The sequence below is a fragment of the Grammomys surdaster genome, unplaced genomic scaffold (assembly GCF_004785775.1).
Source record: "Grammomys surdaster isolate TR1022 unplaced genomic scaffold, NIH_TR_1.0 62, whole genome shotgun sequence".
Lineage (NCBI taxonomy): Eukaryota > Metazoa > Chordata > Mammalia > Rodentia > Muridae > Grammomys > Grammomys surdaster.
In genome coordinates this window covers 5581695-5608470 of record NW_021604564.1, presented here as the reverse complement: position 1 = coordinate 5608470, position 26776 = coordinate 5581695, and the positions used below count along the sequence as shown (strand labels likewise).

Genomic DNA, 26776 nt, shown 5'->3' with positions numbered 1-26776 from the left:
AGGGAGGGAGGGAGGGAGGGAGACAAAATTTTAAAGTATAATCCACAAAAGAATAGTTTTCAATATATTTCAGACTTAAGTTAAAGTGCTGAAAATCTGTAAGTCAGTTAATATCAAACTAAAAAAGTAGACAAAACCCAAAAACTTTAAAGTAGCAATATGTTTCCATACCTTTCAATGGTAGCTTTGCCTTCATTTTTAACAGTCTGATAAACCTTTCTCTCTTCTTCTGACAGAGTAACATGCTGAATAAATACTTTCTTTCCTGGAAACTCCAAAACAGGTTTTCCTTTAATTTTGCTTGTCATTGTTCTTCTAAGTGTGGTACTTTTAATTAAAGACTGTAAATACCTAGTCAAAGTAAAACAAGTAATTATATAACTAATTCTAAATACACTAAGCAACAAAAAACAATAAACAAGAGTTTATTGATTTATAATCTTACTAAGTTGAAAGTTTTTAAAAAAATCTTTTATTTAGGTTTTTTATAGTCAAGAAATTCTGTAAATAAAGAACTATTACAAAAAAAAAGTAAAGAAATTACACCTCAACATAATACCAATTATTCTATATTGTGTACTTCTCCTAAGCTTTTCTGGTTTTGCTGTCAACAGTGATACTTTTATTTCTCAAATACCTTCTTATCAACTACAGCACTCCATACACAATATCTGAATTCTTACTAAGCTGCTATTTAAGTTTAAGTACTTATATTAACTAGAGGCAGATAGGAGTGAAAGCTTATCTTCTGTACTCTAATCTTCCTCTCAAGACTTAAAAAAATCCATGGGGTTGCTATCACCTTTGGGGCCTTCAATCCAAGGCAAAGGGGACAGGGAGATAGAGAGAGGAACCCTGTGAGAGGGGAACCAGGAAGGGGGCAGCATTTGATATATAAATACACAAATAATTTTTTTTAAAATCCCATGTACTCTACTAAGAAAAGTAAAGGTATAATATGAAAATCAAATAAGTTAATGAATAACTGAAAAGCAAAATTATGCAAACTCAGAAGAGGGAAAAATGCCTTTCTTGGCTCTGTAATCTTTTTATTTTTTTCCTTAAATGTCAAAATTTTTAAAATGGTGCTAATTAGTTATTATTCCCAATAATAATAAAATAAACAATTTTAAACGTAGACTAAATAGGGCAAAAAACATTTCTCAGAAATCATGTGGCCAGTTTTGACAACTAGGATAATGGCTTATATTTTAAATCATTTCCACTTTAACTCACAATCGGAAGCATATATTAGTGTATCTACCATAACAGAAGCATTTCAGTACATGCACATTATACATCTTCACATGGAGAACGTACTCTAGTATTTTTTCATCTCTATTATGTTTCTGTTTCTTTGTCCATGCTGATTGACACTTTTATAATGATTGTATGGCCCACTACAGGGTCCCAAATCCTGACTATACAGTCACTGCTCTAGAACCACAGAGCCAAGTATGTGACAAAATACTCATCAATGTTTTCATTCCTTCCTCACCATTTATCTGTACCCACCAAAATCAAGCATATGAAAAGTTCATTAAAACTTTTGAGATCACTGTACACTGTGTCCTATACACCACATCAAATTCCTCTATAAAAGCTATATAAGTTATCAAAATACAATGCATAGTGAATCATCAAAGAATATACCTTTCATACCATTGTGGAACCTGTTACTTTGGGGGTACAGTGAGCATAAAGCTCTGCCCTTCCTTTCAATTGTGCTAAAATATGGAAAAGGTGCACAAACAGAAAGCTTGGATCCCCAAACACAAGTCTCTAGGGTTTCAGGGTCAGTGACACCAAAGCTCTTCTTCTTTGGAGACTAAAGCTAGATGGAAATAGTAAAGACAGTGGAACTAGGTTCCATTAACTGTCACTAATGGATCACCTTATAAACTTACTTACCTAAGTCCTTCCTCATCTCCTCTTGTGACAGGACGCTGGATTATTCTATTCCACCATTCTCTATTAATAAATGGCTGAAGTTTTAAAAAGGCCATAAGAGCCCACATGTCTCTTAAAGAATTATGGATAGGAGTACCTAAAACAAAACAAATAAATGATCAAGACAGGAAACCATTATAACTCTTAAAAATAAATTGATTTTGTGGTGCTAGGGAATCAAATCTAGACCTCACACATGCCAGGCAAGAACTCTGCCACTGAGTTATAGTTCTGCAACCAGAATATTTACCTGGTCCAATGAGACAAGCGATAGCTGAAATTGGACATTGTATTAGGCACACACTAACTAAGGTTCTCATTTACTTAACATGGCAAGTGTTTGACACACTGAGTCATCTCTTCAGTCTTGATTTCTTTTTCAGATAATTAGCTATTGGTGTGCACATTTGTGTGTATTGGGACGGTGGTATTGGGGAAGGCTGTGCTGTAAATGTCATGACCAGCAGAAAAACAATCTAACCTGGGTGAGGTAAGAATTCGGGTCGGCATGACATAGCCAATGTTAGGTCAAAATTTCTGAAATCTGACACTAGCTGGTTTATTTTAGACATTTAAATACAGTATAATTTGGGGGGAAAAAGTTTCCTGGTAAAAACCATCCAAATTCCATGTGCATAATAAAGCTTAAGGCATGACTACATTGAATCTCTTTTGAAAAAAGTGCATGTGACCATGAAAATTGGCTCTATAATTTAAGGGGATAGAATCTGGTGTGGTCTCTGACAAAGATAAGAGTTCAGCAGAATATAAACTACATGTAGCATTTACTGACATCCTTACTGACTGAGAAACAAAACTAAGGAAAAACATTCTGGGGAGCTGGGTAAAGTCTGTCCCCACCAGGTCACTAACAACATCCTCTCCCAGCCTTCTGAGTGGAGAACAGGTATTCATTTCCTTCCCTGAGAAGATAGCTCTGCTGATTAACAATATTGGTTTCTCCAACGCTTATCAATGACCACCCATACCCCCCCTATATCTTCCCATTTCTCAGTTTTGAAAGACAAGGGAGTGTCCGTATAAAGGCCGTGGCTGAATGTATTGCCTCTGTGGTTAGAAAGCAGTAAGAGAATTAAAAGAACAGCCAATAGAAGACCAAGAAAATGGAAAGCCATCTTAGCAATGATGGCCATTCAAAGGTCACCTGAGAAATTTTGTCTATCTTTTTATGTAAATCAGTAATTTGACCATCTGTAAAATCCGACACAGTAAAGCAACACATGCCAGGAAACTGTTGACAATCAAGATTATATATACTTGAACAGCAAATAATCTATAGTAGCTCTATTTTGCAAAATTGTGGTCACCATTGGTATATAAAAATGGTACTGAGTTTTGGATGTTGATTTTGTATCTGGTAACTTTGACTCTGAATTCATTCAACTGCCCAGAGACCACATAAAGACAGACACAGTAGCATTCATCAGTAATCTCAGGAATCTAACAAGGTGAAGGATATTTACAGTGAAAACTATTAAGATATCAATGAAAGAAACTGACAAAAACATAAAAAGACATCACTTGTTCATGGATTGAAAGAATCAGTACTGTGGGAGGTGGAAAGGAGCTGGAAGGAGCTGGAAGGAGCTGGAGAACATAAAAGCATGACCAGAACATATTATGAAAAACAAAAACAAAACAACAACCTTTTTATCCAGTGGGAGAAAAAAACAAAAACAAAAACGACACCAGCTTTGTGTAGTATAATCCTTGGGAATGCTACTGGGCAAACGGAGCAAGTGTGTACAAAACGAAACCAAACAACAACCACCAAAACAAACAGACTACTGCCAACTTATCTTCAACAAATGTACTAAGGCACACCACTGATAAAATGACAAATCTCAATATATTGTATAGGGAAACTGGATAAATTTAAGCAGACTGACGAGACTAAGCCAGGTATAAAACCCAATTCAAAATGGACTAAAATTTTAATTGTAAAACCTGAAGTTATGAAGCTACTAAGAAAATGGGTAAAATTCACACACACACACACACACACACACACACACACACACACACACAATTTTGAAATTGACCACTTAGAAATCAAAAGAAGATTGGTGGTCACCAGAGACTGAAAAGGGTACTAGAGAAGGGAAAAAGGGCTAAGACTGTTCAACTGTTACTAAGGTACAGCATGGCAAGAAAAGTAAGTTCTATTGTTTTTACTGCACAGTAAGGTGATTATAGAAAAACAATGGACTATACATATTCTAAAAGCTAGAAGAAATTATTTTGAATGCTTTTGCTACAAAAATAAATGAGGAAACAGATATTATTGCACTAATTTAAGAATGATACAGTGAGGGAGACACCCTATCCTGAGCCATCCTAGAGGAGCCACTGCACTCAGAGCAGCGGGTAAGAACCCTCTTCCACTACCCTATGCCCCAGAGTTACAACTGGGAGCCAGGGATGCTCAGGTTCCATCAACAACCCAAACCCCGCCCCTCCGGAATACCACTTCCCTTCCACCCCTGGCCTGGTCCTTTTGGCTGGGGCAGACACCTAGCTGGTCTGTTACTGTGCAGACACCCTATCCTGAGGCATCCTAGAGGAGCCACTGCACTCAGAGCAGCAAACACCATACCCTGAGCCATTCTAGAGGAGTCACTCCACCCAGACCAGTGAACACCTAGCTGGTCTGTTCCTGTGAAGACACCATATCCTGAACCATCCTAGAGGAAACACTGCACTCAAAGCAGGAATATTTCAGGATTCCAGAGACGGCCAGAGTCCCAGGAGTTCTTCAACCCAGGAGCTTAAGATCACAGGATCACAGAGACCTCTGGACTCTGAGGAGTGCTGTCAGAAGAAAGATAACTGGAAAGACAGACTCTAGTCAGACACAGTGAGTGCAGGTAACACTAGAATTAACCAGATGGTGAAAAGCAAGCGCAAGAACATAAGCAGCAGAAACCAAATGATAATGATAGAGGATTTTAAGAAGGACATAAGTAACTCCCTTAAAGAAGTACAGGTGGACACAGGTAAACAGATAGAAGCCCTTAAAGAAGAAACACAAAAATCCCTTAAAGAATTGCAAGAAAACACAACCAAACAGGTGAAGGAATTAAACAAAACCATCCAGGATCTAAAAATGGAAATAGAAACAACAAAGAAATCTCAAAGGGAGACTACGCTGGAGAGAGAAAACCTAGGAAAGAGATCAGGAGTCATAGACACAAGCATCACCAACAGAATACAAGAGATAGAAGAGAGAATCTCATGTGCAGAAGATACCTTGGAAAACACTGACACAACTGTCAAAGAAAATGAAAAATGCAAAAAGCTCCTAACCCAAAACATTCAGGAAATCCAGGATACAATGAGAAGACCAAACCTAAGGATAATAGGTATAGATGAGAGTGAAGATTTCCAACTTAAAGGGCCAGTAAATATCTTCAACAAAATTATAGAGGAAAACTTCCCTAACCTAAAGAACAAGATGCCCATAAACATACAAGAAGCCTACAGAACGCCAAAGACTAGATCAGAAAAGAAATACCTCCTGTCACATAATAATCAAAATATCAAATGCACAAAACAAAGAAAAAATACTAAAAGCAGTAAGGGAAAAAGGTCAAGTAACATATAAAGGCAGACCTATAAGAATAACACTAGACTTCTCACCAGAGACAATAAAAGCCAGAAGATCCTGGACTGATAGCATACAGACCCTAAGAGAACACAAATGCCAGCCCAGGCTACTATACCCAGCAAAACTCTCAATCACTATAGATGGAGAAACCAAGATATTCCATGACAAAACCAAATTTACACAATATCTTCCCACAAAACCAGCACTTCAAAGGAAAATTGATGGAAAATGCCAACACAAGGAAGGAAATTACAACCTAGAAAAAGAAAGGAAGTAATCTTGCAACCACCCCAAAAGAAGATAGCTACACAAACATAATTCCACCTCTAATAACAAAAATAACAGTAAGCCACAATCATTTTTGTCGTGGTAATTATTTAAAATGGCCTTAGGTCATGCCGACTATCTAAGCTGCAGTAGCTCTGCCTAGCTCAGCCACCATGTTCTGTGGCCAGAGACCATGTGCGCTCTAGAAATGGTCAGCCAGAAACACCAGCCCTGCCACCCATGTGACACCAGCATGGGAGATGGCTCTGCCAACCTTCCACTCTGTCTCCGAAAGGCTGGGCATTGCCCAGACCATCCCGCCAACTATGCAGGCTCAGTACAAATGAGACTCTAATGCTTACAGATTACTCAAAGGCTTTATATGTTTGGTAATGCTCAATAACAATATGCCCATATGAAGACAGTTGATTCCCAATTAGCTAACCTAAATAAAAGTTTTTACCCACGGCTGCTCTCTATACCTGCATGGTTCTCCATCGCACCTCCCTCTCCCTCCCTCCCCCCCCCCCCCGCCCCCCCGCCCTAACCCCCCTCTTTCTCCCCCGAGCTCCTCCACTTACTTTTCCTCTTTCTCTCCTTACTCCTCCCACCCTAGCTCCTGCTACTCATTTTTCCTTAATAACTCTTAACATCAATGGATTCAATTCTCCAATAAAAACATTCAGACTATCAGACTGGATATACAAACAGGACCCAGAATTTTGCTGCATACAGGAAACACACCTCAGTGACAAAAACAGATATTACCTCAGAGTCAAAGGACGGAAAACAATTTTTCAAGCAAATGGTCCCAAAAAACAAGCTGGAGTAGCCATTCTAATACCAAATAAAATCAACTTTCAACCAATAGGAATCAAAAAAGATAAGGAAGGACACTTCATACTCATCAAAGGAAAAATCTACCAAGATGAACTCTCAATTCTGAACATCTATGCTCCAAATGCAAGGGCAACCACATACATAAAAGAAACTTTACTAAAGCTCAAAACACACATTGGACCTCACACAATAATAGTGGGAGATTTCAACAACCCACTCTCAGCAACGGACAGATCATGGAAATAGAAACTAAACAGAGACACATTGAAATTAACAGAAATTATGAACCAAATGGATTTAACTGATATCTATAGAACATTTCAGCCTAAAACAAAAGAATATACCTTTTTCTCAGGACCTCATGGTACGTTCTCAAAAACAGACAATATAATTGGTCACAAAACAGGCCTCAACAGATACAAAAGGACTGAAATAATCCCTTGCATCCTATCAGATCACCACAGACTAAGGCTGGTCTTTAAGAATGACAAAACCAATGGAAAACACACATGCATGTAGAAACTGAACAACGCCAGCGCTCTACTCAATGACGACTTTGTCAAGGATGCAATAAAGAAAAAAATTAAAGACTTTTTAGAATTTAATGCAAATGAGGACACATCATACCAAAACTTGTGGGACTCCATGAAAGCCATGCTAAGAGGAAAACTCAGAGCTCTAAGTGCCTACAAAAACAAACTGGGGAGAGCATACACTAACAACTTGTCAGCACACTTGAAAGCTCTAGAACAAAAGGAAGCAAATACACCCAAGAGGAGTAGACAGCAGGAAATAATCAAACTCAGGGCTGAAATCAACCAAATAGAAACAGAAAGAACTATACAAAATATCAACAAAACCAGGAGCTTGTTCTTTGAGAAAATCAACAAGATAGATAAACCCTTAACCAGATTATCCAGAAGGCACAGAGACAGTATCCAAATTAATAAAATCAGAACTGAAAAGGGTGACATAACAACATTAACTGAGAAAATTAAAAACAAAAAACCAATCATCAGATCCTACTACAAAGGACTATATTCAACACAACTGGAAAATCTGGATGAAATGGATAATTTTCTAGACAGATACCAGGTACCAAAGTGAAATCAGGCCCAGATAAACCATCTAAACAGTTCCATAACCCCTAAAGAAATAGCAGCAGTCATTAAAGGTCTCCCCACCAAAAAAAGCCCAGGAACAGATGGTTTTAGTGCAGAATTCTATCAGACCTTCAAGGAAGACCTAATACCAATTCTCTTCAAACTATTCCACAAAATACAAACAGAAGCAACACTACCCAATATATTCTATGAAGCTACAATCGCACTCATACCCAAACCACATAAAGACACAACAAAGCTTTCTTCAGACCAATCTCCCTTATGAATATTGATGCAAAAATACTCATTAAAATTCTAGCAAACCGAATCCAAGAACACATCAAAAAATAATCCATCATGATCAAGTAGGCTTTATCCCAGGAACGCAGGAATGGTTCAATATTTGGAAATCCAACAATGTAATCCACTATATAAACAAACTCAAAGAAAAATGATCATCTCACTAGACACTGAGAAAGCATATGACAAAATTCAACATCCCTTCATGGTAAAAGTCTTGGAAAGATAAGGAATTCAAGGCCCATATCTAAACAAGGTAAAAGCTATATACAGCAAGCCAGTAGCAAATATCAAACTAAATGGAGAGAAACTTAAAGCAATCCCACTAAGATCAGGGACTAAACAAAGCTGCCCACTCTCCCCCTACCTATTCAATATAATACTGGAAGTCCTAGCCAGAGGAACTAGACAACAGAAAGAAGTCAAAGGGATACAAATAGAAAAGGAAGAAGTCAAAATATCTCTATTTGCAGATGATATGATAGTATACTTAAGTGACCCCAAAACTTCCTCCAAAGAACTCCTAAACCTGATATAAACACTTCAGCAAAGTGGCTGGTTATAAAAGCAACTCGAGCAAATCAGTAGCCTTCCTCTACGTGAAAGATAAACAGACTGAGAAAGAAATTAGGGAAATAACACCCTTCACAATACTCACAAATAATATAAAATACCTTAGTGTGTATCTAACAAAGCAAGTGAAAGATCTGTATGACAAGAACTTCAAGTCTCTGAAGAAAGAAATCGAAGAAGACCTCAGAAGATGGAAAGATCTCCCATGTCCATGGATTGGCAGGATTAATATAGTAAAAACAGCCATCTTGCCAAAAGCAATCTACAGATTCAATGCAATCCCCATTAAAATTCCAACTCAATTCTTCACAGAGTAAGAAAAAGAAATTCTCAAATTCATTCGGAATAACAAAAAACCCAGGATAGCAAAAATTACTCTCAACAATAAAACAACTTCTGGAGGAATCACCATCCCTGGCCTCAAGGTGCACTACAGAGCAACAGTGATAAAAACTGTATTGGTACAGAGACACGCAGGAAGATCAATGGAATAGAATTGAAGATCCAGAAATGAAAGCATACACCCACGGTTACTTGATATTTGACAAAGGAGCTAAAATTGTCCAGTAGAAAAAGGACAGCATTTTCAACAAATGGTGCTAGTTCAACTGGAGGACAACATGTAAAAGAATGCAAATCTATCTATTTTTATCTCCTTGTACAAAGCTCAAGTCCAAGGGGATCAAGGACCTTCACATAAAACCAGATACACTGAAACTAACAGAAGAGAAGGTGGGGAAGAACCTCGAATTCTTGGGATCAGAGCAAAAGTTCCTGAACAGAATACCAATGGCTTATGGTCTAAGAGCAAGAATTGACAAATGGGACCTCATAAAATTGCAAAGTTTCTGTAAGGCAATGGACACTGTCAACAGGACAAAAAGGCAACCAAGAGATTGGGAAAAGATTTTTACCAATCTTACATCTGATAGAGGGCTAATATCCAATATATACAAAGAACTCAAGAAATTAGATTCCAGACAACCAAATAACTCTATTAAAAAATGGGGTATAGGAGCTAAACAAAGAACTCTCAACTGAGGAAACTCAAATGGCCAAGAAGCACCTAAAGAAATGTTCAGCATCCTTAGTCATCAGGGAAATGCAAATCAAAATAACCCTGAGATTCCACCTCACACCAGTCAGAATGGCTAAGATCAAAAACTCAGGTGATAGTAGATGCTGGCGAGGGTGTGGAGAAAGAGGAACACTCCTCCATTGTTGGTGGGACTGCAAGATGGTGCAACCACTTTGGAAATCAGTGTGGCGGTTCCTCAGAAAATTGGACATAGCATTACCTGAGGATCCAGCTACACCACTCCTGGGCATATACCCAGAAGATGCTTCAACATATAACAAGGACACATGTTCCACTATGTTCATATGAGCCTTATTTATAATAGCCAGAAGCTTGAAAGAGCCCCGATGTCCTTCAACAGAAGAATGGATACAAACAATGTGGAACATTTAAACAATGTAATATTACTTAGCTATCAAAAACAATGAATTCAAGAAATTCTTAGGTAAATGGATGGAACCAGAAAATACAATCCTGAGTGAGGTAACCCAATCACAAAAGAACACACATGGTATGTACTCACTATTATTGGATTTTAGCCCAGAAGCTTGAAATACCCAAGATTCAACTCACAGACCACATAAAGCTCATGAAGAATGAAGACCAAGTCGGGGCGCTTCGGTCCTTCTTAGAAGGAGTAACAAAATACTAAAGGGAGCAAATATGGAGACAAAGTGTAGGACAGAAACTGAACGAGTGGCTGTCTGCAGACCATTCCACCTGGGTATCCATCCCATGTACAGTCACCAAAGGCAGACGCTGATGTGGACGTCAGGAAGTGCATGCTGACAGGAGCCTGATATAGCTCTCCTTAGAGGTCTGCAAGAGTCTGATATACTCAGAGGTGGACGCTCACAACTAACCATTGAACTGATCAAGGGGTTCCTAATGGAGGAGTTAGAGAGAAGACTGAAGGAGCTGAAAGGATTTGCAACCCCATGAGGAGAGCAACAATATCAACCAACCAGAGCTCCCAGGGTCTAAACCACCAGCCTAGGAGCACTTAGGGAGGGACCCATGGCTCCAGCTGTATATGTAAGAGAGGATGGCCCTGTAGGTCATAGGTTGGAGAGGAGATCCTTGGTCCCATGAAAGCTGGAAGCTGTATGTGGAGGAATTCGAGGGTGAGGAGGTGGGATTGGGGGAGTAGGTGGGGGCACATCCTCATAGAAGCAGGAGGAGGGGGGATGGGATAGGGGGTAGGGGGTTCCTGGCTGGGTGGGGGGGGTGGGTGTGATGGGGTAAGGGGATAACATCTGAAATGTAAATAAAATATCCAATAAACAAAAAAGAAAGAAAGAATGATATAGTGAGGTCCCAGAGCACACTAGAGTTCATTAAAATGTATAATGTTAAGGCATTAATTTAAAAACTAACAAAAAAACAAAACTGAGGGCTGGGAGTTAGTTGAGCAGATAAAGTGCTTGCTGCAAGGAGGGACTGAAGTTGGATCCACAAAATGTACACAAATTCTGAGTGTGTACAGCAGCCTAACTGTAATACCAGTGCTTAGAATGTAGCAGCCACTGGAGAGCTAGCCTAGGAATATTGTGAACTCTGTATTCAGCTAAGAGATCCCTCCTCAGTGAAAAGGTAAAGAATGATTCAAAAGGATGCCTGATACTGATATCAGTCCCTATGTGAATGCACACATATTTGAATATGCACCTGCATGTACTGCATGTGTGCGCACGCACACACACGGAGAAATTTAAAATAACAAAAAATAAAATTGAATGCTATAATTACCAGTCAATATCCATCTTTTCTCTGCCTCTAATGCAAGTACTGCTCTTGTCTGGTGAGCATTTGGACTTCGTATGGCGTGGCCATCATCCAGCATCACTCTTAACCACTTTATGCCATATAATGGATTATCATCATCTTTAGTCTGCAATAGAGATTTCAAATGAATTCAAAAAGCACGTAAAATAACACAGTATGTGTTTGTTAAATAATAGTTTTGATCTTTAGTACTAATTCTTAAAAGGTTCTTGACACTATTAAGTACTCCAAAGACTAAATCAGTGAACACTTAAGAGCCATCAATATTATCTCTATTTTACAGCTAAAAACACAAGATATTAAATATGTTGCACAAAGTGCCACTAAGAAGCACTAGCTCCTTCTCCAAGCTAAGAAGTTGACTGAGACATGCACAATACAGTCAACCATTTTGCCTCAGACAGAAATGTGACAGTAAAGCCGTCCCTTATAAAGAAATTTTCAATGTAACAACCTTCCTTTCTTTCATACAAATGGTAATGTTCTTTCTAGAACACTGAGAGTTTAACTATAGTATTTCCAAAGTAACTTGAATCGTTAAGGAAATTAACAGGCTCATGAAAGAGCTGAGAACCTAATTAATGACTACTATAAATAGAAAGTTTATCTTCAAGGTGCAACATTAATCAAGTAATAACACAAAAGAACATTTCCAGAACATCAAAAAGAAATTTATGTACAAATTGTAATGAACCCTAGAGAAAATCCAAATTTAAAATTTTAACCAAAAACTTCTTAAATGAAAAATGTTTCCAATATCTCAAACATGCTATTTTACAGACATTCTTAAGTATTTTCAAAGTCAGAAAATAAACAGTATACACTATGAATTCTAAATAGAGTAATTTAGAAACATGAAAAACAACAATTAAATTCAACCTTAAACAATCTCTAGGAAGGGCTTGAGAATAATTAAGTGGTTAGGAGTGCTTATTGCTCTTGCAAGAAGACTGAAATTCTGTTCCCAGTACCCACCTCATGTGACTCACAAATACCTGTAATTCCAGCCAGCTATAGAGACCTCCAAAGACACTATCACTCAACACACACACACACACACAAATTGAAAAACAATAATAAATATTTTTAAAGGCTATAGGTACCTGCAGACTTAGTTCATACTCATGAATTAAAATATTATAGGTAGTCAAAATAATATCCTGTGTTGAAAGCCAGGCTGAATCTCTAATACGATCAGGACCATAATAAACATAGATATTCAACTCCACTTCTGAATTTATATGTTGTCCAAACTGGTCCTAAAAGAAAAGTACAAATATTTTAATAGGAACTAGATGAGTATCAAGTTTGCCATCTAAACTAAGGATAGCCATTAGTAATAAGTATCATTTTGTCATATCATAAAACTGACAAACATATAATGCACATCATATAATTTTTGCCTACCCTACCAATTTCATGTTTTTTCTATTGAGTTATTACTGTGTAGCTCAAAGTCAGAATTCCCATTATTCCTATATAGTCTCAAACCCATCATCTTCCTGTCTCTAGTTCTCAAGCACTGAGATTACAGGTATATCGATCTAGCATATTTTCATTTTTAAGTAAAAAAAAAAGTCTAAGTTTCTTTGTAAACAACAGACTTAGATGATTTTTGAGCGAGGGAGAATAGAAGATTAGACTAGGGAGAAGATGCCATGGGGAAAGCCGGCAAATTCTTAGATGAGAACTGATGTTGTAAGACCAGACAAGCAGAAGATGGAACAGAATGGAAAAAGCAAGTATGAGAGAAAGATGTAACAAGCAGGAAGCCTGGGACATGGGACATAATTATGGGATGTGAGGAAAACAGGTAAGATAGTGATGTCCTTATACTTCAGATGGCTGTGTGGAAGAACTGAATGATAAAGGTATAATTTACCCAAAGAGGAGGAAGGAAGAAAGAGAGTATTTGTGATTTTTGGTCATTATAAACCAGTTGTTCTCAACCTTCCTAATGCTATAACCTTTTAATGCAGTTCTTCCTGTTATGGTAACCCCAACCATAAAATTACTTTTGTTGCTACTTCATAACTGAAATTTTCCTACTGTTATGAATGGTAACATAAGCATTTTTGAAGATAGCAGTTTGCCAAAGGAGTCACAATCCATAAGTTGAAAACCACTGCTACAGGCTATCTAGAATACACCACAGAACATAAACATTGGCCTACAGGTGCAAGTAAGAGGAGTATATGTGCATATTAGTTATAAACAAACAGCACATACAGCTAGGAATAAGTCTTTAAATATCTTTGTTTTAAAGAGAACATGTACACAGAGAAAACACAGTGTTTAGGGATCCAACCTACCAACTACTCTATATTTTTAATGAAGGAATGACATATCTGAGATAAGGTGCACTCTGGTAATTCTTGGGTCTTTTCATGATCAACTGTTTTTTTTTCTTTTTTTAAGATCACTATTTAATCAAGATGGCCTTAAAACTCTCAAGCTCCTGATGGTAATTTTATATGAACAAGCAAAACAGCAAAGCAAAAGAAACACAATGGTAGCCCGAAAGTCACAAGAACACACGCAGATGATGAAAAGTCACAAGTACATCCACAGAAGACAAAGAGTAGAAAGAGCTCAGGTAGCAAATGTGAGTGCTCACCTGTAACTCACACACATTGTCCACACAGAGTGACTCCCATATTGATGAAAATCAATATGCAAAATACTCTCCAGAGTAGGGGAAAAACTGGAGACCATGGAGCACACATCAATGAGGTCAAGCTGTCAATTCTGACAGCTGAAAATAGAAGCCAATTCAGTGAGTAAGGTTTTTGCAAAGGGAGTTTCCATAGCAAATGAGAATAAGCACTAGATTACAACAGACTGAACAGGAAATGTGCATAAAACAGAAAAGACAAAGAATGCAAAGGTAGCACAAAATCTGAAATATAGATAAAAAATAGAATTTCTTTTTATAGTAGTCTGGTAGAGAGGAAATTCAGTATGAGGGAGGAATTTTTAATTTAAAAATCCGAATCAAATGGGTGACAATGAACTGGAACAATATATATTTATAAAAGGATAAGAGGTAGAATGAAAGAAAATCAACATTTCTGGACAAGGAACAACAATTGCTATGTCTTTAGACACTATGCAAAATCAATAGAGGATGAAATAAAAACTTGTCACGTTTTTACTAAATAAAAATAAAAACTTGTCATGCTATAGAGGAGAAATAAAAGATAACATAAAGAAGAAATGCATTAAGTTGATGCCTAAAAAAAGAGTCAAAAAAATCAAGAAAAAAAAAAGATGAATATACAATCAAAAGAAGGCAGTGGGTCTGGCAAGTCACTAGGTATCTGTCCCAATGCAATTCTGACAGCTGAAAATAGAAGCCAGTTCAGTGAGTAAGAACATAAGGAAGAAACTAACACCCAAGCGCTACACCAGAGAAGGAATACAGAAGAGCAACAATTTCAATGTGAAACACAATTAAAAGAAATATTTAAAATGAGCATCTGAGTATTTTTCACGAAGAAACCCAGTGGGATAAGACTGAATAGCTAAGAGAAGGAGAAAAGAAGAAAAAGGAAGTGGGAAAAATGGAATAAGACATAAAAATTAAGGCAACAGTTTTATGAAAAGCATGACTTCCTCTTCCTGAGATAGGACAGAAGGAGACAGCTATTCTTGAAGGCAGCAAGAATGAAAGCTCACATCCAGCGGTCTCTATGTTTATTTAAATGCTTCCAAAATAGTATTTCATTATAAAACAAAGCTTGAGGTTCAAATTGGAGGGGATATCAATGCAGCTGCTTCTTACATATAACATACAAAATCCCAATGCAATGTTCTTAAAAAAAGAAAAACAATTTGCAGGGCAAAAACATACTTTTCTGGTTGGTAACCTTAAAACAATAAACTATAGGGTCAACATGTCAGTGACCACATTCAAGCTCTCTCTTGGCTGGATGGCCTTAGTCAAGAAAGTTAACCTCTCTGTTTCTATTTGTTCATCTGGACCGTGAGAATGGTGAGGATTAAGTGAGAAAAATCTATGAAAAGAAATGAAGAACAAACCAAGCAGGCAGAAGCACATGTAATGTTACACACTGATATAAAAGTTGCCACTAGTGGAATTCTCATACTTCCAAAACTCAGTATCTAAATAGAACAGGAGTGTTAAATTATAAGTATGTTCCTCTTGGGGGCAACAAAAATGGCAGAAGTACAAATCAAAGCCTATATTAGCAATTAATAAGTTAATCATATAAGCCTTCAAAAAAGAGTACCTACTTCAATAAATGTAATCCACTTAACAGATATAAAATGAATGCCACATATATTTAGAACAATACGTTCTTACAGACAGATATGATAATATCCCGCTTTAAGCTAAAAGGCTTTAGACTTACAATCCACTTGCCCAGCACAGAGAGTGGACAGATGATCAATGTTGATCTTATCCTCTTTCCAGTGTCACATTTCTTTGAGCCCGCCATCATATATGCGCCTAAAATAACAAGGTGTTGACAGACTTGTTGTTAGACTAGCTTTTTTTTAATCTTGAAATATATATCTCAGTAAAGTCCTAGCAATCATCATCTATACAGGACAAAATCCAGAAGAATTAAAAAGCAGGAAATTGCCAGGCAGTGGTGGCGCACGCCTTTAATCCCAGCACTTGGGAGGCAAAGGCAGGCGGATTTCTGAGTTCAAGGCCAGCCTGGTCTACAGAGTGAGTTCCAGGACAGCCAGGGCTACACAGAGAAACCCTGTCTCGAAAAACAAAACAAAACAGCAAGAAATGGGCTGAAGGTGGGGGTGGGAATGCTGGTGTACACCTTTAATCCCAGCACACAGGAAGCAGCGGCAGGCAGATCTTTGTGAATTCAAGGCCATTCCGGTCTACAGACTTCCAAGATAGCCAAGGCTATTTGACTTGAAAAACAAAAAACAAACAAACAAACAAACAAAAAACTGGAAATGGACTGTTTACAGTCTTACTCCATAAAACCAAAAATGTAATAGTAATTATTTGTCAGCAAGAATCAAAGAACTGTAACAAAACACTGAGGGCAGTCTTCCCTCTTCAGTTAATTTTTTCTAGAAACACCCTCATAAACACAACCAAAGGTGTTTCTATGGTGACTCTAACCCCAATCAAACTGACAAAGAAAACTGACGATCACAACCCTATCTTTTGTCAATTTAACACATTAGCACATCACTTTAAGTCCTAATATTCCACCACTGGCCCCTGAACTCTGATGTTCATCTCAAAATTGAAGATGCACTCAGTTCATCTCTAAAAGTCCCCACAGTCTTTCTGAACAGTCCCACTACTGTTCAATTGTTCAAAGGCTCTTCTGAAACTCAGGACAATTTCTTACATACGGACTTCCTCACAAACATCCTAAGGTAGCATCTTCCTCATCCCAGAGCTTCTACTCTAACTAAAGTCATGCCTTCCCTCCCAGCTTTGTAGAATGCCCTCCCAGCGCTCCTTCAGGAAGTCTGACCCTGGCACACACACACTTTCAAGCCTCAGCAGCTTTTTGAAATCTTGACCCAAACTTTCATGAGCCTTTCCTTGCACGTTTTGCATGCCTACAAAACCAGTACCATACTTACAACACTCTCAAGTTCTGTAGCCAGCCCAAAATATAACCTTGGAAAAAAGCTGCATCACCTTTTGTGTACCCCTCTAAGGCTGACCTTAAGAAAACGGAACTCCAGGTGGCAACAAAGGAGCAGACAGCTCCTTCAGTGGCATTCTGTACCTTGGCTCTCTCCTTTCAAATTTATCTGCATTGTTTCAAGCTGGATCCATCAATGAGTAAGGTCTTGCTTTCTGTGTATTTCTATGGCACAAATGCAAGGTTCCTCTATAATGTTAACCTCTGTAACAATTATAGTTGCACTCTCCATATTTCCTATTCTCAACTGTAAACTCTCATATTCCTTCTTTGCCAAGCTGCGCATTTGCATTAACTTTCTGTCCCATTTGCAGGTCTCTCTGTCAACCTAAGAGCAGTGAGCAGTAACCATAGTATAGCCTAAGTGCTAACCTGTATTGAAATTCCTGTGCCAAACAATTAGCCAACCAATGCTTTTTAATTCAAGACCACTCAAATGCTCAAGATGTACACAGAATTATGCAGATGCTTTGTCAGAAAAAAAAACAAAATAGGCCACTAGCCCAAGAAAGTCCTTTGAAACCCGATGAGCCAAGTCCCTACTATCCTCATTTCTCTCAGCATTCTGATCTTCCAAATTCCCACCAGAATGGCCCAGCCATTCTACAGCCTAGAGTTCCAAAATCTTTCACATTCTTCCTGCAAACCAATGCTAACGCTTACAAACCACTGTCAGGCTTATCAAGCAACAATACTAATTTTCTGTTAGTTTTCATGTCAAAATACCTGACAAAAGCAAATTTAAAATGAAAATCCAAGGATTGACTTTGGCTCACAAATTGAGAACAGAGCCTGTTACGGATGGGAAGTCATAGCACCAAGAGCATGAAGCAGCTGGTCACACAGCACCCACACCATGAAGTACAAGTTTATGTTGCTGCTCAGCTCACTGCTTCCTTAAGTTCAGGACCAGTCCATAGAATGGCACTGTCTATATATATTCAAGGTGGATTTTCCCTCTCTAATTAAATATTTTTAGATTTATTGTTAATTATCTGTGTGCACATGATACGTGTCTGTGTGAGTGCCTACAGAGGTTAAACGTAGCTGGATTCCCTGGATTTGGGATTACAAACAATTATGAGCTATCCAAGATAGCTACCGGGAACTGAATGTGGTGCCTCTAGAAGAGCAGCACGTGCTCTTAACCCCTAAACCATCCAGTTCCAAAGTATATCATTTTTAAACAGGCTACACTCAATTCTACTTTTATACACATTCTACTGTTTTATCTTCTTTGTAGCATTTAATATCTAAAGTCTTTTAATTATTCATTGCATCCCTTGTGACTGTTCAATAAACCATGGAAATAAGATCTGGTGCTATAAATGGAGACCACGGCACAGAAATACAACTGTCTCAGACACCTATCCTTAATTCAATCTCTTTCCATCATATTCATAGGCAATCTTGGGACATTCTTAAGAAAAGAAAATCTTAATCCTACTAAAAACTCTATCTTTATTTAAATTTATCCAAGTTAAGCTTTGAACCAATCACAAATGACTTTGTTCCTTAACACCTCTTGTATTCAGGAGAGACTTTTTCCATCACACTCTGACCTGTCTAAAACAAACACAGTAAGAAAGGCAGAACAGAATGCTATGCCAGCTTTCTTCCTTTTCAGTATTTTCTAAATTTGTCGTAGTATACTTGATATTGTTATTTAAATTTTTTTCATTAAAAATAAGGGAAAAGGTAAAAAAAAAAAACTAGACTCATGGATCCTTTTTGTTGCAGAAGCAAAAGAAATGCATGAGCAAATTTTATATCTTCTTTAATCTTAGATGATTTTGATAAGAAATCACTGAATCTTTAAAATTCTTTACTGTGCCTTCTTAGGCACTTTCTATATTCTGCAACTTGAGAGGATATATTATTAAATATAGTATTTGGTAAACAATATTGGCATTTATAACATTAAGCATACCTCTGTAGCTCAGAGAAATGACGTAATCAAGACCCAACTATTACTTCTCTTAAATGAAGTGAAAGCAGAAGACAACAGATGTATAGTGATTCAGCTCTCAGAAACGAAGGCTCTACCAGTGTGAAGCTGTTCCTATCAGTGGTGAGCTTTTTTCCAAATATAATACAATTTCTCAGCTAACTAGAAAGACATATGATTTGAAATAGGAATATAAAGCATATTTCAAAGATGAAGGAAATAAACAGTACTTACTCATTCTTTTATATGTGTACAATGTGAATGCTACCATGAAGACACTCCAAACCTGTTCATTACTGTGTGTGTGTGGAAGGGGTAACGTGTGCAAAAAATACAAAGTTTTATTCAAGTTATTTTATAAGTAATAGAAAATGACTTTTGCTTGAAGTTTATTTAAATATTATATCTTAGATTTTTAATTGAAATTATTCATTGAGTTTGAATTATTTAATTCATTTAACACATATGGTAAGTTCATGAAAAGCCCAAACACAGCAAAGAGTTCAAACAAAACTGAATTTTATACCCATTACTAAAATCAAGCTAGCAAGATGCCAATTAATGAGGTTTTACTTTAATAATTTTTACATGCAGATTATAGAAGTTCTGAGAAGATGTAATATATACTTATCTTTTACTCTACTTTTACTATCTAACTGTGCATTTTTTCAGTTGGCCTAAAATAAAACAAGAATATAAAATGGGCACATCAGGAGATTAGAATACATGACAGAGTATCAATCAAATCATATTACCTTTCATTTGCTGGGGTAGTTCACTTGTCTCGATTTCCCCTGAATCACTGCTTTCAATATGCTGCTCAGTAATTTTTACTCTGAAATTGAAAAACTCAAAATAAAATATAATAAAGTAATATGCTTATTAAATGCAATACAGAAGTTGCTTAGCTCCAAATTGCTTTTTAAAAAATTTTTCAATATGTAAGAGTGGAGGGCCCTGCTGGGCATAGGTGGAAGAAGAGAACCTTGACCGAATGAAGGCTGGATGCCCCAGGGGGTGGGAATTTTGAGGGTGGGGGGGGTGGGAGTGGGGGGGTAGATAGAGGTTACATCCACAGAGAAGAAGGAGGAGGGGTGAGGGGATTGGGGGTTCCTGGGTGGGTGGGGGATGGGGTAAGGGGACAACATAGGAAATGTAAATAAAACATCCAATAAAAATTAAAAAAAAAATTTTCAAAAAGTCTTCTATTTGCTAAGCAAGTCAACCTGCTAAGATCCTTTTGTTTTATGAGTGGACAGCTGCATTTGTAAATTCTAATGCCACTATGCCTACATTTGAAAAGGCATTCCTATAGAGTTCGGTGTTCAGTAGTTCAATTAAAACACTGATGTAACATTAAAACCAACAAGAACTAGTAATGTAGAAGATTGAAAATGACAACTCCATGCAGACTGTTAAGTTCACAGGATGTAAAGCAGGGACTGTGAGAGCCACTGTCATGTGAGGGGAATGATGACAGGCAAGCACTAGCTTCTGGAGCGAAGAAAGGAAACACTGAATAACCAGCACAGATATGTCCAGAACTGATTCTAAAAATACTCAAGTCTCAACTGGGGCATGCTCTATAGCTGTAAGAGGCCTGAGAAAAGCTATAGAGGATAAGAATCTAAGTTTAGGACAATGAGAGTTTTAGGTAGCCCCACTCTCAGTACAAGGTAATTTATAAGGCAGAAAAGGAAGGCAGGGAAGGAAGGCAGGTGTCCGTAGAACCAGTTTGTAGAGCATCTGTGCAAATTCTCAGACAGAGGCAGGGGCAAAGTAAAGACAAAATTAGCAGCTTGGATAGATCTAGAGGTAAATGTCCTCTCTGCATCACCCAGAGCAAGTGTCAGGGAACTATTGTCAGCCCTAGAATGCAGAGCACTCTTAACGGGTGGGAGTGGGGCAGATACTGATCCGGAGCACACAGTATCTGAAGTGGTAGAAATATGGTCTGAATCATGGACTAGAGTAAGTTTCACTAGTTCCCAAGTAGTAGGATATATAGTATCAAAAACTTAAAACAATGCCCACAAAGCATAGTCTCCAGATACAAGGCAAACAACAGAAAGATCAGCTAACACAGGAAACTTAGTATCCTAAAGGTTCTTCTATGACCAGAAAGCCCCAGCCTAAATAGAGAAGGAATCATGTAACAGTATAGAGATAGGATAATTACCTATACACATGAAAATATTGGCTCAGATATCCTCTGTAGTGCATTCAGGTATGTGACCACATAGAGGAAATCACCTGTATACACTAAAGTGACTTCACTACATGCAGTATGTAACTGCAAATAGGCAGCAAGTGAACACAAATGGCTTTAGAAAAGGTAGATACACTGGGCTGTGTGGGCCTTGTTGACAGTCAGTCATAAACAGGGAGGAATTCATGGGATGGTATTCCTACCTGCTGAATTAGTGGATATGGATAGATTTGGGAGGGAGTTTGATTGTGTACCTACTTATACACCTACCAAGTTTCAACCAATAGTTCAAACCCATAGGCACAAAGATGGCCCTGCTTAAACTCAATGGATCACAAAATAAAACAACAACAACAAAAAAATCATGAATGTAAGAAAGAGATTCTTAGGAAAGTGGGATGTTAGCAGGAATGGGAGAGAGTAGGGCAAAAAAAAATAGTAATGAGAATGCAATTTTCATACATACATACATATATGTATGTATGTATGTACGTATGTAATTGTCAATGAAAAAATTTAATTGTTAAAAACTAATAAGATGAACAGAAGCTAAGAATGACAGAATTTATTTCTGGCCTATATTCACATTCTCAATCTCTCCCTCTCTCTCCCTCTCTCCCTCTCTCTCCCTCTCTCTCACATACACACACGCACACGCACGCATGCAAACATACCTATAACATACGCAAGTAGATACATAGAAAAATGAACAAATACAGACACACAAGAAATTAAGTGAAAATGAAGAAGAAGGAGCAGGAATGACGAGAAAGGCTCCCAAGGGGCAGAGTTGGCCTGAGGCTGGTGAAATGCCCTGTCAGCCTCCTGACAACTAGGACTGCTTGAACTGTATGTGTTTCTTCAACCCTTTCTGTTTCCATTCCTACTTTAATTGAAGCTACCGCATCTCCTCTTCCTTTACTGTTCGCTCTTCTATGTTAATCACTAGTCTCACTCAGAATACTTTTTTCATTCCTATTCTAAGTACCTAATATCTTAGTATACAATGCATCCTTGTTCCTCTACTCTGCAAAATTACTGGAGATGAAAGGGGTTAATTTTTATTGCTATTACTATATTTTCACTGTGAGCCTATCCATCAGTAATCAGTGATCTATAGCTAGTATTCCAGACTAAGTGTAATGCTGGAGACAATAGCTGCTTCCTGAGCAAAAGCTTGGTGGGAAGGAATGGCCAAAACAAATGAACAAAAAAAAAAAAACCAAACAAACAAACAAACAAACAAAAAAGTACCATAGCTTAATCCAACTGTCCTACTTGACTACTGCAAATACTTCAACTGGAAGTGTATGGTCAAGCCTTGCATACATTCTATGCAGAAATGCAAACAATCAAACAAAGATGTTATCTTCAAATATAATCACCTCCACAGCAATGGGTTCCTATGAAAGGGAATTAGAGTGAACTCTAAGACAAAGCATGCAAAAGAATGACTATAAAAAACATTCAATGAAGTGGGAGGACCCTCTAGAAAGTACCAGAGACCTAGGAGCTGAGAGACAAGCATAGAAAGAGCTGAAGAGGAAGGCAACCTCATAAGAAGACCAGCACTCTCAAATAACCCAGACCCCTGGGAGCTCCCAGACACTGAGCCATCAACCAGGCAGCATACATGGGCTGGTCAGAGGTCCCCAGCACATAAACAGCATAGGACTGCTTGGTCTGGCCTCAGTGGGAGAAGACTCACCTAATCCTTGAAAGACTTGAGGTCCCAGGAAGGGGAGAGGCCTGGTGGGGAAGGAGCATCTTCTCAGAGACATTGGGGAGGAGGAATGGGATGAGGAACCGTGCGAGGGAGGACCAGGAGGTGGGGTAATGGCCGGATTGTAAATTAAAAAAAAAAAAAAGCAAAATCAGTGAAAAGCATTCAATGAAATTAAAGACAATATGAAAAAGCTTCCAAATATGTTTAAAGAGAATATAAACAGCAGAATGAAATCACGTCAGTAAGGAGCATGAAAGAACTCAGTGGTTGAAAACACTGAAAAACATCAACCCAAATAGAAACTTGAATATATCAAATCAAAAGCTTGCTGAAAAGCCCCTCCAACAGATCTTGTGAAGACAGAGTATGAGGGCTTTTAGACCAAAACAGACAAATCAGAAAATTCAAAAAGTGACAAGGAAAAAAATAGTAAGAATGAAATAGAAAACAGAAGGTATATGAGACACAATGAAAATACTACATCTACACATTATGAAAAAAAGACAAAAAATTCATTTTTAAGACACAGAAAATAAAACAAAATCCTAACAGAAATGTCCCCAAATCCACAAGGAAAACAGCCTTCCAGAAAGACAGAATGCAACACAAGAGAAAGGGACCTCTCCACACAATGCTGCAGTTAAATTACCGAGTACAGAGAACCTGGAATAATAAAAGCTACAGGAGAGAACTACAAGTCACAGATAAAAGCAGGTCTGTCAGAAGAACAGAACAAATACTCTAAGAGCCAAGAAAGCAGGAAACACTGTACTTTCAAGTTCTGAAAGTCAGTAACTGTCAGGATTATTATTGGTGTATAGTGTATGTACTGATAGATTATTATATCCAGGAAAGCTATTTTTCCTAATTGAAAACTTCTCATGGTGAACATAAATCAAGGGGATTAATGAATATTAAGCCAACCTACAAAAGATATGTGGGAAGGCTCTTACACATTCAAAGGATTAAGCCATGTGAGGCTGTAGGAAAACACAAGCTATACCAGTAGACTAAGGAGGGAAGGAACAGGAAAGTGGAGCAGACCACAAGAACAGTAAGATGACCGGGTTAAGTCAGACTCAGAAAGTAAATAAATGTTCTCTTCCTCTGTGGATCTTAAGATTGTACAAAGATACATATAGCCAGATATACCCAAAAATTCTCCACATACGTTTATATAATGTAAAAGCAAAGGGATACTGAAAGAAAGGAGGTTAGAGTAAAGTGAGGGGAGGAGAAGGAGAGAGAGGAAGGAGAAGAAGATGGACAGGATATGGAGAGTGAAGATGGTCTAAGTATCTGGTACAGAAAAAAAACTGTCTTTATAAAGCATACCAGTACATTTAATATACACCAGTTATGGAAAAATCTTGACAGAGCCTTTGAAAATTGAGTAATAAGAGAAAAAACACTCCAATCTTGTTTAAAAAAAGGGGGGGAATACAAGTATTTCACAAATTCTATGTAGTAAGTGTTTAAGAACAATGGACTTTGGAATTAGACTACTAAGACTCAAATCCTCACTCTATTAATAACTTGATATGACTTCAGGCAAATCGCCAAATTATGTCTGTTTCCTCACTTGGAAACAAACTGTTTCCTCAATAGGAATAAAAATATCACTCACTGTATAGCACAAATGTGACAGTATGCAGAAGCCCTAAAAATATTACTATCTGAAGAGTAAGCATATCTACATTGGCTATAATACACTCAACGGGCTGCTGTTTGTGTAAATTCTCCTTGTTATATAATCCGTTTCCTTTTATCTGATCTGTTCTACCTAATAGTGCTATATTGCATAGGCTCATGACTAGTTCAGTTTTAAGATTTGGCATTTACACATAAAGAAAACAGGGGCTGGTAACGGCACACATCTTTAATCCCAGCACTTGGAAAGCACAGGCAGGCAGCAGATCTCTGAGTTCGAGACCAGCCTGGTCTACAAAGCAAGTTCCAGGATAGCCAGGGATATACAGAAAAACTCTTGTCTCAAAAATAAAACAGCAGAAAAACAAAAACAAAGAAGGAAACTGAGCCAGAGAGATAGTTCAAGGATTACCAGCATGGACTCCTCTTCTAGAGGACCTGAGTTCAATTCCCCATACCCACATAGCCGCTCACAATGATCTATAACTTCAGTTCCAAGAAATCCAATGCCCTCTTCCGGCTTCCTGAGCACCAGGCAAACATGTGGCGCACAGATATACACACAGGCAAACATGTATACACATACAACAATAAAATGATAAAATTTTAACTAGTAAGTAATGATTCTGAGTTCAATTCAAGTGGGAATTAACGAAAGAATCATCAACTAGCCCATGTTTTGTGAGGAATTAATTGATAGTGGATATTTAGACACAAGGTCACATCCATGTGGACTGACGGGAGACCACACTAGATAACAAAACCTGGGGTTTACACCTAGTTGAAAGGGTAAGTGAAGCTTATAAAATTAGATTCAAGGTAAGATCAAATGTGAATGATATCTTTTATCCAAATTCTCTGTAGATTCTAGTCTTTGTTAACAATATAATTCCTCATAAACAACTTTATTATGATTTCCTTTCATCATTTGTTCAAGTAACAAAGAACTAAACTGAGCAAAGAATGATGTGTTATCGTCTTCCACAAACCCTTCAGTTTCATCCCCTAAAATCCAAAGAAAAATTCTTATTGTCTCAACAATTAAAAAAAAAAAAAGTCAAAAAAATATGGGGAAAGCAGTAATTATTAAAAATTAATTAAAAATTATTAAAAATTAATGAATCACATATTTTAGAGATTATTACTACTTTCACTTTTAAAATGAAAAATAGGGGAAGCCTGGCAGCATGATTTAGGAGTAAGTTCCCTTTTATAGAGCACTATTATGTTTCATTTTTAAAATGAGAACTCTCATTTTGCAATCTGCAATTAGAAATGTATTTGAAGAAACTGAAATATAGTATTTATCTCTTCCTCTTACAAGAAAGCAGAGGAGTGTAAGCAAACATGTCATGTAGTGAAACCCCAACACTTTACCTTTTAAGGTAGGCATTAGACAATTCTGACATGGTACAGTTACTCTTCTCCGGAATATCTGAAATACTGGGTTCTTCACTAGATGTGGATGGCTCTATTTCAAAAGAAACACACAGAATTATCAAACTGTCTTAAAATAGAGACTTCTCTATGAAAGATGAGATTTTCTATAACCCGCCTTGAGCTTACTGACTTCACTCCTTTCACGCCCTAGAGAACTCTTCCCACATTTCTCCAAACATAGTATTTTTCTATTGGGAAGTACCTTCAGTTTTTTTATGACTCAATAAAAACATCTTTTTCTAATAGTCATTGGCCAACCTAGAGGCTAAATTTACTTCTGTATCAAATATATACACATACACACGGGGGGGGGGGCTGATAAATCTGTACTTACAAATAATAGTTGTCAGTTACCAACTTTGCTTATCACTATTTAGTCCTTCCAGGCTCTATGATACACTACTGTTGGCCTAAATTCAAACTAATTTTAATTTACAGAGAACTTCATTAAATTTGCAACTAAAATTGAATGCCATTATCAACTACAGCCAACTTTCCAACCAGTCCCCCACCACCCACTTGCTTATATATTCATTCAACCTTAAGAAAGTCAACGTAGCTTTTTTTTAATTCTCATTTTCTCCCACACGCTTACCAACTATTCTTATCCCTATAACCA

The 26776-nt window shown here is 37.5% G+C and overlaps 1 protein-coding gene across 2 annotated transcripts in view; it reads right to left on the bottom strand.

Moving 5' to 3' along the window:
* The window catches only part of Hltf (helicase like transcription factor), a 59560-nt gene that overhangs the window by 13642 nt on the left and 19142 nt on the right, over nucleotides 1-26776 (bottom strand). For both annotated transcript variants that reach the window (XM_028758276.1, XM_028758325.1), the window contains 7 exons: nucleotides 26095-26188; nucleotides 19888-19967; nucleotides 15901-15998; nucleotides 12628-12783; nucleotides 11489-11630; nucleotides 1912-2047; nucleotides 172-351 (listed from right to left, as the gene is read on the bottom strand). In XM_028758276.1, coding sequence (XP_028614109.1) covers nucleotides 172-351; nucleotides 1912-2047; nucleotides 11489-11630; nucleotides 12628-12783; nucleotides 15901-15998; nucleotides 19888-19967; nucleotides 26095-26188 — 886 coding nt within the window. The remainder of the gene's footprint in view (nucleotides 1-171; nucleotides 352-1911; nucleotides 2048-11488; nucleotides 11631-12627; nucleotides 12784-15900; nucleotides 15999-19887; nucleotides 19968-26094; nucleotides 26189-26776) is intronic.